We start from the raw sequence: 14,618 nt of genomic DNA on the forward strand, positions 1-14,618 counted from the left end.
TTCATCCTCCAGCATTCTCAAATTTGGTGGTAAGAAGTTGAAGTTTTGCAGTTTTTACCTTAGTTGTGCCTTCATGTGTTGTTTTGAGAATCTCCCAAGCATCCTTAGCCACGGTGCATTGCTTGATCAATCTGAACATATTCTTGTCCACCCCATTGAATAAGGCATTCAATGCTTTTGAATTTCCAATAGTCAGTTCATCTTTAGCAGCAGTCCATTCTTCTTCTGGTTTCAAGACATCTATCCTGTTACCATCCGCATCAAGTGTCACAGGATGTTCCCAACCTTTCAGAACTTCCTTCTAGGTTTTGCTGTCAATGAATTTGAGAAAAGCACTCATGCGTGATTTCCAGTAATCATAGTTTGAGCCATCCAACAGAGGAGGTCTATTTACAAATCCACCTTCCTTGTCCATAATGCTATAATGAAATTTCCCTGGAGCTCACCCTAAAACAGGCACGGTGCCTGCTTTGATGCCAATTAAAATTCTAACGCACTTGTTTTAATATGTTCTGTAAGATGTTTCAACATATGTAATGTTCCATTCAATGTTCCAACATCACGATATAAACAGAAATAAAAACAAGAAAATAAACGACAAGAAGGTAAAGAACACAGTGAGTTTGTTGACCCAGTTCGGTGACAGACACACCTACTCTAGGGGCTACCAAGCCAGGAAGGAAATCCACTAATGTAGTCCTTATTCTATAGCTCTCAGCAAACTCCTTGTTTACACTAAAGACCTAGGACCTACCCGTATAGACTTCAACCTAGGAACTCCTAGATCTGAGATCCCATCTCACTATCCTATGGTCAGTCACAGCCCCTGTGACCTATCAGACCTAAACACAAACTCAAAGATGAAGTTACCTTCAAACACAACAACTAACCCTTTGTTTCACAACTTCGGTGTAGTGCACAAGAGTATCAAACTCAACACACAGTCCTAAACAAGTATCACAAACGATACAAGAAAGGCTCACAATAAAGGTTCCAAACTTGCATCAACATGATACAAGAGCAGAGCACATGTAGACTCAAAACCCCAAAAATCTAAACTTTTTAGTATGACGGTTTGAACGATCAATTAGGTCTTGAAGTCTCCCTTATATACTGAAGCAGCTTCGACTAAATATTCTTGTTGGGCTTCAGCACAAAGCAGATCGGTTCAGCTAATCTGCAAAACAGAATTCAGAAACAAATATGGAAAGTCCTAAAATGTCGGAACATCTTTAGGATCGTCCAAAACAATAACAAATATTTCCAAAAATATAAACACTACTTTAGAAATATTCCACAACTGATTCTGTAAAGATATGTGCGTTGTTTGGTCAATAAGAAAAGGAAATATTGTTTCCTTAAACAATAAAGATTGCGCGTACAAATAGGCATGAACCCAGGCACACTGAATCGTGCCAGGATGTTGGAACATCATATCCAACATCTTACAGGGATGCCTAAACTCATGGTGGGGACATTGGTTCCAACAACACAAACAAGGATATTTGTTTTAGCAACAATGCAGTCAATACTAATACCCAACATACTCCACCCTCGGCACCCCCTGAGCATGACCCCCACCATCCTGATGCTGAGGTTGCTCAATATCATCCTGCTCCTGAGCATTATTATCTTTAAAGTTGCGCGCGAGCAAGATGTGCTGGGAGAAGAGCAGAAATCATTAAAGAGTTGATATGTTTTTCATGGGCTGCACTACTACTAAACAAACCAACTAAAACATCAACCAACTAGTCAAGTATAGTATTGTATTCCAAAAACATTTGTGCAGGCAGGAGCCCCGAGAATGTTGTGAGTGGCTCTGCCATTGATTCAAGATCGTTAAAAAGATAAAAGATAAATATGCAAATAAACTCACATCATTCAAGTATGATTACCTACCATGATAAACCTACTAAAAGAAACAATCATTTATATTTTTCTTTTTTATGCCACACAAACATCATATTAACAATGAAGTGGAGTCTCGTTGAATGTTCTAGGATCTTGTCACTTGATGAATCAAAGTCTGAATTTTGACAAGTAGAGTTGCTCACATTTTTTGTTTGTGCTGGTTGCTCGAAAATGCTTACATGAAATTAAAACTGGTTTTTTTACTCAAAAAGAAAATTTAAAATTATGTCAAAAAAAACATTATTTAAAACTTGCTATTAATTTGTGCCAAAAAAAAACTTGTTTTTAATTTTCTTTTTTATGTAGATAGACGAAATTATAATAATTATTCGAAACTCATGTACAAATAAATGAGTTGGATTGAAAACTCGGTCATGGCTTCCAGTTTAGTAAGTATTTTTGTTGGTTGAAGTAAAATTTGTGGATTTTTTTTATCGAGAAAACCATCAAATTAATCTTCAACTTTATAGAGCACTTTCAAATAGGTATCTAGGTTTATTAATATTTCAAAAAGATCTCTAATTCTTTTTTTTTTTTAAAGGAAAAAGATTTCTAATTCTATTAAACTCTTAAATTATTCCTTATATTTTACCACTTACTTTCAATTGAGTTATCATATTTTACCAACTTACTTTCAATTTAATCTCTAAGTTTCAAATTTACTAACTCATGACATCTTCAAATTAAGGAAAAACTAGTCACTATGTTATAATGAGTTGGAGACTAATTTGTCATCGTATAAGGGATTAATTTATCATATTTTAACTCACATTGAGGGCATTTTCGGAAGTGCAGTTGGGAGTGAGCAAAACATGATGGAAGAAGAGCATTTTTCGTATTCATAACTGACTGACTTCTGAAATAACAAACACTAACTAACTCATTAGTGTCCTAATACTCCTCAAACTACAATCTGTGAGAATCTCACATGAAGGAATGTAATATCATCACTATCCAATAATAAAGGATATATTAAACATGAAATGAAACTGATCAATACATAGAGCTTAAGGCAACTATCTATCTTCTATATTTGCATGATTTCTCTATAAGGAAACATAACTTGTTTACAATTTCAAAGAATATTGAAAAAGATATGGTAATAAATTACAATTACAATCAATAATCTAACAAAAAGGCTATAGAGTAGAATTTTTTACTCATTGCTCATTGAAAAACATGTGGGAAGATTTGATATGAATAATGACCTTTATTTCTTCACTAAGACCATAAAGGATTGCCAACTTTTCCTACAAAACATTATGGCCAAAAAACGTAAAATGTAGAGAACTTCAAGGTTAAAGAAGCCGTGTGAGAAGTAATATTGAGGTGAAGAGGGGAGGCAAAACTAAGATATTAATGAAAAGACCTGCAACAAATTGAAATTTGAATTAGACACTTGTCGTCAATGTAAATGCATACTTATAGAGACAAAACTTATGTGCATTTTCTTAAGTACTTTTAGTGCTATTCTTCACTTCAAATATTCATAACTAACATGAATTACTCAAATCTATAATGTTCTCGAAGTTTGTTATAACCACAAAGTGTATTTTCAGTGAAGAACAAGATGAAAAGTACATAAGGAAATGCACGTAAGGTTTGTTCTATGTATAGATGAAAGAAGACACTTTTTATATCTTACAAATATCAGGTTTGAAAGTGAAATAAAATTGGAGTTGAAAAACATGTCCCTATTAATACAGCAGTGTGGATGATAATGCTTACCATTTTGAGACGATGTCGACGTGGGAAGAGATGGAAGTTTTGTAGCTGCAATGCCATGAATTCAAGGAAAAAATGCATCAATGATAGCAAAGAGAGCTAGGGCACCATAAAAATGTAAGAAAAAGACAGTCAAATGTGGTAGAAAGAAAAAACAAGCAATATATGGAAAGCTAGACATACTTCTATTGCATGAAGATTGTAGCGCGTAAGATGTCGAAGTCCATGGAGCAACAACGTTGTCATTGAGGTCGCAAATGAATCCAATTCCTGAAGTTCTATCGAATGCTGCATCCGAAGGCAAACTCGGCAAAAGGCAGCCAGATTCTAGATCAAAATGAAAAGATTAATAGTAAGTTCGCATACTATAACACTAATGGAAGAAGTTAATGCTATAAATGGTACCTTGTGATCCAACTGAGTTATCGATGCAAAAATCCAATGGCGATGAACATTAATACACAAAAAAGGACAAGCATAAGCATCAATACTAATGGAAATGATAAAATAGTAGTTTCATGAGAAATCGAGGGGAACATGGCAATACCAACCTTGAAGAGAAAAATCCTTCAAGCTTATATGACAAAGATCATAGATATTCTTGGTGACATTTGCTTTCTGCAACTTCTCCCCAAGTATTACAGCACATTTCAAGGCTTGCAGATTGGTCACAAAGCTTTGTCCTTGCAAATAGGAGACATAATTTTTGGTTGCTTTGCAGCAAGATGTTTGATTTCTTATCTGATTTCCACATTCTTTTGCAATTCTTGAGATATTCGGAAAAACCAACGGGCAGACTGAGTAAATTTATTATAATAACATTGAACATAAACATGTCAGATGTATGCTACTATGATTCATATTTCAATAAATTAGCCAAAAGTTCAATAATCAAACATGATGTATGATATTGATATTGTATTTTTTTCTCCTTGCTCACCTTTGTTTAGGTTGCAATTTGAAAGTCCTCTAAAAACACTATTTGCTGCTGATGAGTTGAGTTTTCCGGCCAGCCAACGTTGGACTATGTTCTTACAGTCATTAACCCTAGCCGTCTTTCGAGGCAAGCTATGGTTTCCATTTGAATTAGACATGTCATTCAAGGAAATTTTTCTGGCAGCATAATTTATAGCATTTTGGCAAACTTGATCACAACATTCATTTACAGGATCAATTTTTCTACAAGCCGTTAGAAGTCTAGAAGTGTCTACAATGCTCTCAAATTCGTCAGCAAACGCAACAGGACACGAGCCTTCAGTAAGATTTGATGGATGGATTGAACATATATTTTTTAGTTCTTCAGTTGCTCCTTGACTAACAAGAACCTTGTGAACATCAGAGAGGCAGTGCTTAGCATGAGTTGTGTTCAAAGCTAACACTCCAGAGTATTTACTTGACTGACCTATTAGGGTTACCAACATGGCATCAAATTGGGGACAACATACAACATTTGCCAAATAGGGGGCAAAGGAAGTCCAGCAATCCGTTGCAGTTTGGGTCATTATATGTTGAGCAGCTGAGAAATTCAATGAACATAGGCCTGCATGTAAATATGAAATTTAGGTTATCTCAATAAATGCTTAAAGTGGATTATTTTTCATTTTTCTGTCGACAACGGCAGAACGGTAGCTTTAGTCTTTTTATGATGCAATGCTTAAGGCTATATTGTTAATGAATACAAGTTGTGTCAACATACTACGGTTTCGATTACGTTTGTTGCACTTTCAGGTCCACTCACTCTGCTACGCTATGCTCAAGCATCGTTGAGTATGAGTCATACTCAACACACATGAACTTGAACTTTCACCCATAACAAAAATACAGCCCTAGTGTTTATGCACCTCAACCCAACCACGACACTTTCACTATTTCCACTTCACTCTAGTTTCACATTGAACCCTTCACCGTTCCTCATCTTTCATGTCTATATTGTATAATAATTAGATTAGATTTCCCTTTACTTCATATTTGAAAACATTTAGGACAAAACTTAGGTACTGTAATGTTCAAATTGTACTCTACTATTAAACATATAGTATAACTTGTAAACAATAGTTTTGAAGGGAGTGCTTTCTACTATGTAATATTGACACTTCAAATTGAAGGCGTGTTCGGTGTCCGGCATGTGGCTATAATTGGGTGTCTGTGCTTCATATCATAGGTTTTGGGCCTAAGCCTCCCCAGGACTTAAATCCAGGTTTCGCCCCTGCTCTCGTCTATTCTCTAAGAACTACAATGTGTCAAAGGGTATGCAGTACTTTTGGAAAAAACAAGAAATTAGAAAACAAAAATATTGCATGGTCTCACACAGGAAAACTTAAAGGAAAAAGTAACACAATACCTGATAACTTAGGCACAGAATTATTTGTGAAAGGTATCAATGGAGAAGGAGCTAAAAGAGGAATAAAGGGTTGTGGCTGTGTACTTGGGGAGATATCAGAAGGAAACACATCAACTTTGGTTGTAATTGAAAAGGAATATTTTGATCCACTGATTGGAGAGCCCTGAGACTTGTTCATAACTGCATATATAGAGGTAATGTTTAGCTCGAGTTAAAATTTCCATAAGGAAATGAAATAATGCATCTACATTGCATATAGACCTAAAATAAATTGACTCGTATTCAGCATTCAGATCAAGGTTTAAATTGTAGTCCGCAACTGCGTTTGTGGTCGCAATATAAGGGTTTTGAGGTCTCCACAACAGCATTGCAACTGCAATTTTTGACCAGATCGGCTGTATGTTTCTGCAATATAAAGATTTGTTGTATAACCGCAACTGCAACCGTAATTCAAAACCATGATTCGGGTATCATACAGTACTAAGATATTTAGAATTGAACAGGGAACATGTTTGTATATTGCTTATTAGGAGTGACATATGTTCTAACCTCATTCAAATGTTGTACCAAAAAATATATCTTATATATTGTAAAAATTTCAACCACTTTGGAGAAAAAATGCATCATGTCAACTTGAATGGCATGTTCAGTTTTCTAGTAAATAAGTCAACTTCAAAAAACAAAAAAAACAAAAAAAAAAAAAAAAATAAAAACTGTCATTTTTATTAGAGTGAAGACCCAATTCGGTCCCTTACAATTTTCTCGCGATCCAATTTAGTCCCGGACAAAAAATAATACTCCAAATAGTCCATGACATTTTCATACTTGGGACAAATTAGTCCCTAACTCGTTATAACAAAGTGACTAATTTGTCTCTGGTATAAAAATATCAAAGACTAGTTGGTTAATATTTTTTGTCGAGAACTGAATTGGATGGCGAGAAAATTGTGAGGCACTAAAATGAATTTTTACTTTTTTATTACATTCAACACCGCAATTACATTATACATTTTCTTTGTCTTAACCCTCCAGTTCCTAGGGAAAGGGGGTCTATTAATCTGAAGTTCAACTGTGAAGTAAATATAGTTTGACCAAATATTATTCCACCCAGAAATTGAACTCTCGTTCTCCCTACATTATACATTTAAGGGGTAATTGTCATTTTGGTCCCCGAATGTGTAACTAGTAATCACAATAGTCCCTCGATACATCGAAATGTCCCTCAATATTGTTAATATTGTCATATCAGTCCCTCAATATATTTATTTCTTGTCATATCAATCCTTATAAGTACTTATTTACTCATATCAGTCCCTACAAGTGCTTATTTACTGTCATATTAGTCCCTATATGAAAAGAGTTAATATCAGCATTGAAGAACTATTTTAACGTAGATACTATTTTGACTAACGAAGTATACAATCCGAGACTATTTTAGAATTTTGTTACATTAAAGAACTATTGTGACTACTACTTAAACATTCAAGGACTAAAATGACTATTACTTTACCCCTACATTTAATTTGTATGTGGTGTTTGTGTAAAATCTTTACATATGCATTCAATCACATTTCACTTGTAGATTTTTCTAGAAATAATTAAGGAACTAAATAACAAAATGGCATGGTGTAATTTAAATAGATGCATTTGTAAAAAAGTTTCACATGGTTAATGCATAGAAATTAATCTCTTACATCATAATTCATTCTAATAAAAATTCAAGCACAATTTCAAAACTCATTGAAAAATCACAAATATATCTAATAGAAATATAGGTACCAAACCATAGAAATGAAACAATATAAAGTTAAAATAAAAGCTACAAAACATACATAGAAGAAGATGCAGCAGAAACATAGTAATCTGAAGAAGACAGCTGGTGGAGAACACTCCCTTCATAGTTGAAGCTTGTCACCAACCAACACAATGAATCCAAAAATGAAAGAGAGTGAAACATAGAAAGAAGTTAATAGCAAAGTGAAAAAATGAACTGAAGAAACCCCTTTTCATCACTTCACTTTCTCAAACTCTCACAGTTGAGAGAGAGAGAGAGAGAGAGAGAGAGAGAGGCAGCAATGACAGCCATGTTATCAGGGATGATCACGTGGAAAACACGTGATGGATTTAAATGCCAAGTTGACAAGTAGGATCTTGTGTTACCTCTTTATCCCAACATGGATTGACATCTTACCCTTTTGACCCGTCAGATGGTTAGAAGAGGAACAAGGAACCGTTGGATTTAAGGAACCAAAATAAAGAACAACACATTATTGAAATGAAATTGGTTCAATATTTATTGTAGACATCATTACTTGGTATTATTTGTGAGAAGAATTTCCAAAATTTTAATTTGGCATATTGCAATGGTGTTTTTTGTTCTTTGTTTGAGGAGAGGCATATTGCAATGTTAAGTTAATGTAAGAGAAAAAATCCTTTTTTTTTTTTGAAAGAATAAACCATTTTATTTAATCTAATATCTCTCCAATTCAATTTTTCAACTATATAAATTATAATAAGTGGTATCTAAATTATATAAAAAAAATTCAGTTTAATCATTAAAGGATATAAAAATCAGTCAGTTTAACCTGACCAAAAAAAAAATCAGTCAGTTTATTTATTTTAAGGAATACTTATTATATTTACGTAATTTAGAAACTCAATTGAATTAAGGGTAATAATTTATAAACTAAATTGATGGTTTATTCTAATATTATTTCTCATGCACTCTTCAATATTCTCGAAATAGTCTCATTCTCAGCCCATATTCTAAGTTAGTTCAGATTATATAATCTCGAACTTATTATCATAATATTTTTGGATTATATAATGTGAATCAGTCACAGATTGTGTTAAAACTCAAGGTTTGTAGAGTTTGACAGGATTCACAACACAGTCCCAGCCCCAGCCCCCTCCAAACTTATAATTGACTGGCTCGGATTATACAATCTAAAACGTCACAGCCCCCCTCCAAACTTCAAATTTTAACGTCTTAGACCAGTTCGGATTATATAAGCCAAACTATTATGGGATGGTTTCAGAATATATAATCCAAACTTGTCATAGAGTGAGGATGATGGCTTGATTAGCAAGTCTGACTGATTTTTTTTTCGTCCCTTGAGTCGTCGTTACATTATATGCATCCATTGCCCCTACATATACTTACTCATTCTTTACAAATCATTCCAACTCACGATTCAGATTTTATAATCCAAAAAATAAAATACTAAAAAGGCCTTTGAATTATATAATCCGAACAAAGTTATTTTGAAATTTTAAAGGGAGTGTGAGAAGAGAGTGAGGTGAAAAAAAAGTACTTTCTTTAATTCTTTTGATTCGTTATTACTATTTGGAAGATTTTGCTCTTTTTCTCTTTCATTCCTTTTTTTTTCCCCAAAGTCCTCCCTCTCATTCAAACATTCAAATAGACCTTTAATAATCTTCTCTTAGGCCTTGTTTGAAATGGAACATAAAAGTTAATCACTTAAAGATTGTTTCTCCCTCCACCAGTAGACCTCTGATTTATTTGGATTTTAGAATTCAGACTAATAAAAAGGGACGTTTTTGAACCTTTTATTACACATTTGAATTTTTAAAATTTGGACAAATCAAGGGCCTATGGCTATGAGAAGTGGAGGTGGGGGAATTCACTCACTTGAAAATTCCCTTCCATGGTCCTCATCTAGAGAACATGGTATGATTTGGAGACAATACCAGTACATAAGTTCTCTAAACTCAATTCTTAGCTTATTGAAATTAGATTCTAGAAATAATCTGAAGAGACAATATCTCTAAATTTCACCTTGCCAAACATGAAACAATATGAAGTTGGAAGCATAGTAGTATTTGTCTAAGAAACACTGCACATCTAGCTACAAGGGTGCAAAATATTGTCAAAGAAAATTCAATGCAAGTGATTGAACATATCCCATGTGAAGAGATGCCCCATTTTGCTGCCATTGGCTAATATTTGTACGCGTATAAGACCCTAATTAAAATATCAACAGCTCATATATTTCTTTACCAAAAAAAAAAACAGCTCATATATTTAATGAACCAAATACATTTATTGTAGAATAAATAAATTATGTCTTGAAGCTGAGATTTCTTGTGATGCAATTGTTCTACTTGCTGCTATAACCTTAGTCTTCACGTGAGATTTTATGTAACTTATCTAGGGCATATAAATTTGCTTTGGCACTTACGTTATGGCCACATTCATTGAAGTTAACCGTACATGAATTGAGATTTCTAAATTTCTTTGGGTGATTATGACTGATCTTGACTTTTATTAATGGCTTAAATTCTTTACTCAAATTCTACTCATCCTTATTAATGCATTTAACTGGTACACATCAAACTTAACAATTGACTGGTAAAGATTTTGTTCATAGTTGGTTTTTTTTGGAAGAAAAGTTTAGATGAGTTCGGTTTTGGTCAAACTAGAAGAAAAAATTAAGACTCAAAGAGCATTATTGGTAGAGGTATTGATAATTATCACCAATGAAATTCTCACAAATAAATTATTTATCTTATATTGAAATTGAAAAAGTTAATCATTCATTTAAATTGAAAAATACATAGATCATTACAAATTCAAGATTGCTAAAAACTAAGAAAGGTATGCAAATACTCTTGCATCATCTAGGTTAATAGCATACAACGACGACATAAAAGTGTCTATAAATATGATAATTTTTTTAATATATCTTTTGGTTAATTTTTTTTTAAAATGATAAAAATTGTGTTTGGGTTGGTTTGTAAAATTTGACTTTGATTGATTATGCATCAATTGGTTCAAATTTTAATTGTAGCCAAATCAATTTCATTTTTTTTTTTTTGAAAGTTTTATCAAACAATCACTAAACACTAAAACAAAAATAAAGTATGATTCTCTCAAAAAAAAATACAGTATGATTAAGATGTAGGATAAGGTACTTATTTGATTGGTTATTATTCAAACTAGATTAATTGTTAATAGCAATCATATAGTAATATGCAAAGACAATTTATATCTTCTTTTTTGTCCCATTTTTTGTGGCACTGAAGTTTGTTGTATGCATACAGATATTGATAATTTCCTCAACAAGAAAATACAGGTATTGCTAACATGCACGATTGACTATTTTGCAATTGGTTGCAACATTTGGACCCACCCAGTTGAAATATGGGGTTGACCAATATCATAATGCTAGACAAAGTCATCGAATTGGAGTAACATTGTTGTGTGGTGCTATAATGTGCCATCAGCCTTCATGTTTAATGACATTATAGTACCATTTTTTCAGCAGTGATTAGAGGGCATTAAGCTCCAGCTTATTGTGCTTTATACGGACTAATCACAAAGTTAAATATAATTGGACCGTACACTGAAAAAATACATGATGGACTAATCATAAAGTTAAATGTAATTGGACCGTAGATTGAAAAAAATACATGATAAAGTTCAAATGCTGCTTTCCTTTGAATGATTTTTTTTTTTTTTTTTTTTAACTCTTAGAATGATTATTCCAATTTTCTTTCTTTCTCATAGCTTTTCTCCCTTGAAAATATCAGAGACACCATCTGACATTGAACATGAAGATCTTTAGGTTGGAATTTGAATATTGATTTATCATACTGTGAGAACCCAACCTCTTCCACTAAATTCAAACTCAATTGGTGATTATCCTATCTTTCAAAAAAAATTATATATATATATATATATAAATTTTGAAGTGTATATAATTCATTCTGAAGTAGAGTGATTTATAACATCTTAATTAGTCCTCTCAAAAAATATCTTAATCAGTTTTGTTTTTTAAATTTAAAATGATATTTTGACATCTTAGAACTAATTTTGAATTATCGTTGTATTTTTATAATTTTCCATAATTTTATACCCTTTTTTTATATAAATTAATCACTATGTTTTATCAGTCCATATTTTCTCTTAGAGAAAACACTAATTTAATTTGATATCAAAACTTGTGTCGTGGCTTATGAAATAAGAAGATGCAAATTGTGAACAACTCAAAGTGCATCACAGCTTTTATTTTAAGAAGTCAAACTAATCTATCAAAATGAACACCGATGAGAATTAAACTTGAGATATTGAAAGTACACCACACTCTTTTTTCCAAGAGAACATCACACTCTTGAAAATCATAAATTAAGGATAAATTTTAATTTCATTTGCTATTCAATTGAGTTTAATTGACGTAACATATGTTTTCATATTCATCGATTTGTGTTGCCGCATCAATTAATGAATATGACAACTCATATGCTTTCATATTCATTAATTGACGTAACAATACATCATTGAATGCATGTGTAAAATAATTGTACACTGACAAAAGTATTACAGTTAAAACTCTATAAATTAATAATGTCAGGACCGGAGAAATTTATTAATTTAGAGAGTTATTAATTTATCGATAAATTAATACTAATTATTAATTTAAAGAGTTTTTAAGTAATTATACTCTACATACCAAACAAAAAGGCAAATTAGTCTATGCCTCTTAGAATTACGTTGCAGCGAACCTTGGGACTCAACGCAAATTAGTAACTACTGTGTTCATATGCATTGGAAATCAATAATGACTTTTGAAGTACAGTAAATGTAAACAAGAGGAACAAATGTGTTCAATGTATTCTTAATATATTTTTTTTCAGTTTCTATGATTTTCTTGGGACTGAAAATTATAAAGGGATCTCCCGAAAAATTATTATCTTATTATTTTATCAAGTTTTTCAATTTTTTACATTGGCCCAAGTCGGGACCGGACAAATTTATTATTTTAAAGAGTTTATTAATTTACCGAGTATTAATTCAAATAGTTTCTACTGTAATTAAATTTTATTTTAAATGGAAAGAATCCATTTTCGAGGAAATGTAATTGGATGTATATGTAAAAAGAATTACATTGATATTGCATATCAATTAGTGTCTATCAATTAAACTCCTCAAATTAAACATTTTATTTTAAATCCAAACATGAGTTATGCTTAAGGTAACAGGCGGCTAGCTAGACTAGTACAATATTCATGCATAGTATGAAACAAAATATGTATGAAAAACATATATTAATAGTGTTGGTGTTATGAAGCAAGAGAATCCCCAATTATTTTATCTCATATACATATACCCGGCGCAACAACCGGATACTCCATGTGCTTTCCTTCCTCTACTTTATATTTATATATCTATACATCTCTTTCATAAAGAGCACTCTCTTGTTTAGTTGTATAAGCTTCAATATTGCAACAATGGGAAACTGCTTGACAAACAACAAAATACTAGCACAAGATGATCATGAAAGCTATAATGATGAGCAAGCAAAAGTAGAGAAGATGGAGATGTCTTCATCGAAGAAGTTCGAAGAGCGGCCGAGGAAAGAAAAATGCATGAAGAAGAACAAGAAGGTTAGGTTTGAGATACAAAATGATGAAGAAGTTGATAGAGGAAGTGATGGTAATTCTAGAAGTGTGAGGATTAGAGTGGTGATGACTCAAGAAGAGTTGAAAAAGATGTTGTTGAGTAGCAAGGATGAAAATGATAATACTACATTGGAGCAATTACTTGGTCTGATGAAGTTAAGAGGAGGAAAAATTTGCAAACGTGATTTGGGTGTGTGTTCTTGGAGGCCAGCTTTAGAAAGCATCCCAGAGGATCGTTTGATTAAGTAGCTATATGTTTTGATAGTAACAATAACTTTATGTAAATAGTGTGATTATTATTTTCTTTTAATTGATTGATGTAGGAGTATGTGTTGAACTCCATATCATTAAGAGGGTTTCAATTTGGTTTGAAAAAAAAAAAAAAGACTAATTTGGTTTGATTCTTTAGTTCTATGTTTGGATAAGGCATTGATTCTACAATTTTCTGCAATGCTTGTTTTTACTAATAGATAACCATGTGCATACATTAATGATGATCAACAAAAGCATAAACATTTTGTTGATTAATGATAAAGGATTCGTTGACACTAGTGTCAACCAATTCGTTAACACCAAATCACATTCCTTGATTTAATTTAATTCAAAGGCCCTTGTTAATTCACTTAACAATGCATGTGAACCATCGTCTACATGATCTTTAATTCTATGGTTTTCCATCTCCTTCCCATGCTTACACGTGCTCAAACATTTCACCAATTTAATGTGCTGCTCATGCGAATCAAAATCTCACTATTCGATTTGCGGTGTAGATTAGTTGAATCAAAGATTAAAATATAAATATATTTAACCTAATTTCATATTTCAATTACAAATGAATTAAAAATAATAATTACAAATCAATTACTCCCTCCGTTTCAAAATGAGTGTCGCTTTAGCCAAAAAAAATTGTTTCAAAATGAGTGTCGCTTTCAGTTTCCAATGCAATAATAACTTTTTCTTTTCAATTGTACCCTCCAATTAATACTCTGCACACTACTTCCAAAGTATTATTTTTAAAACTAACCAATAGTTAATAAGGATAATTTGGTAAAATAATCATTCTCTTTCTCTTAATCATTGCATTTCTTAATATGTGTGTAAACACCTAAAACGACACTCATTTTGAAACGGAGGGAGTATATGATTGTCGTTCTTAACCAATTCCCGTAATATTGAAATATGAGAAATTAGAATTGGAAGCAATCCAAATGTGTGATAT

The 14,618-nt window shown here is 32.3% G+C and overlaps 2 protein-coding genes across 2 annotated transcripts; one reads left to right on the forward strand and one right to left on the reverse strand.

Annotated features, from left to right (window-relative positions):
* Positions 1–2,918: 2,918 nt before the first annotated feature.
* LOC146929746 (putative GPI-anchored protein At1g61900) lies at positions 2,919–8,028 on the reverse strand. The gene is made up of 8 exons (XM_085701504.1): positions 7,810–8,028; positions 5,978–6,157; positions 4,577–5,176; positions 4,188–4,433; positions 4,042–4,053; positions 3,820–3,963; positions 3,640–3,684; positions 2,919–3,280 (listed from the first exon to the last, which is right to left on the reverse strand). The coding sequence occupies exons 1-8, from the start codon at positions 7,874–7,876 to the stop codon at positions 3,210–3,212; spliced, it is 1,365 nt and encodes a 454-aa protein (XP_085557630.1). The 5' UTR covers positions 7,877–8,028; the 3' UTR covers positions 2,919–3,209.
* A 5,120-nt stretch (positions 8,029–13,148) lies between these two features.
* On the forward strand, positions 13,149–13,847 carry LOC146929747 (uncharacterized). Its single transcript, XM_085708249.1, has one exon. It carries the CDS (start codon positions 13,229–13,231, stop codon positions 13,646–13,648), a length of 420 nt encoding a protein of 139 aa, XP_085564375.1. The 5' UTR covers positions 13,149–13,228; the 3' UTR covers positions 13,649–13,847.
* The last annotated feature ends 771 nt before the right edge of the window (positions 13,848–14,618 follow it).

This window comes from Medicago sativa, chromosome 4, assembly GCF_051527215.1.
Source record: "Medicago sativa cultivar Bolivia chromosome 4, Bolivia_mono, whole genome shotgun sequence".
Taxonomy (NCBI): Eukaryota; Viridiplantae; Streptophyta; class Magnoliopsida; order Fabales; family Fabaceae; genus Medicago; species Medicago sativa.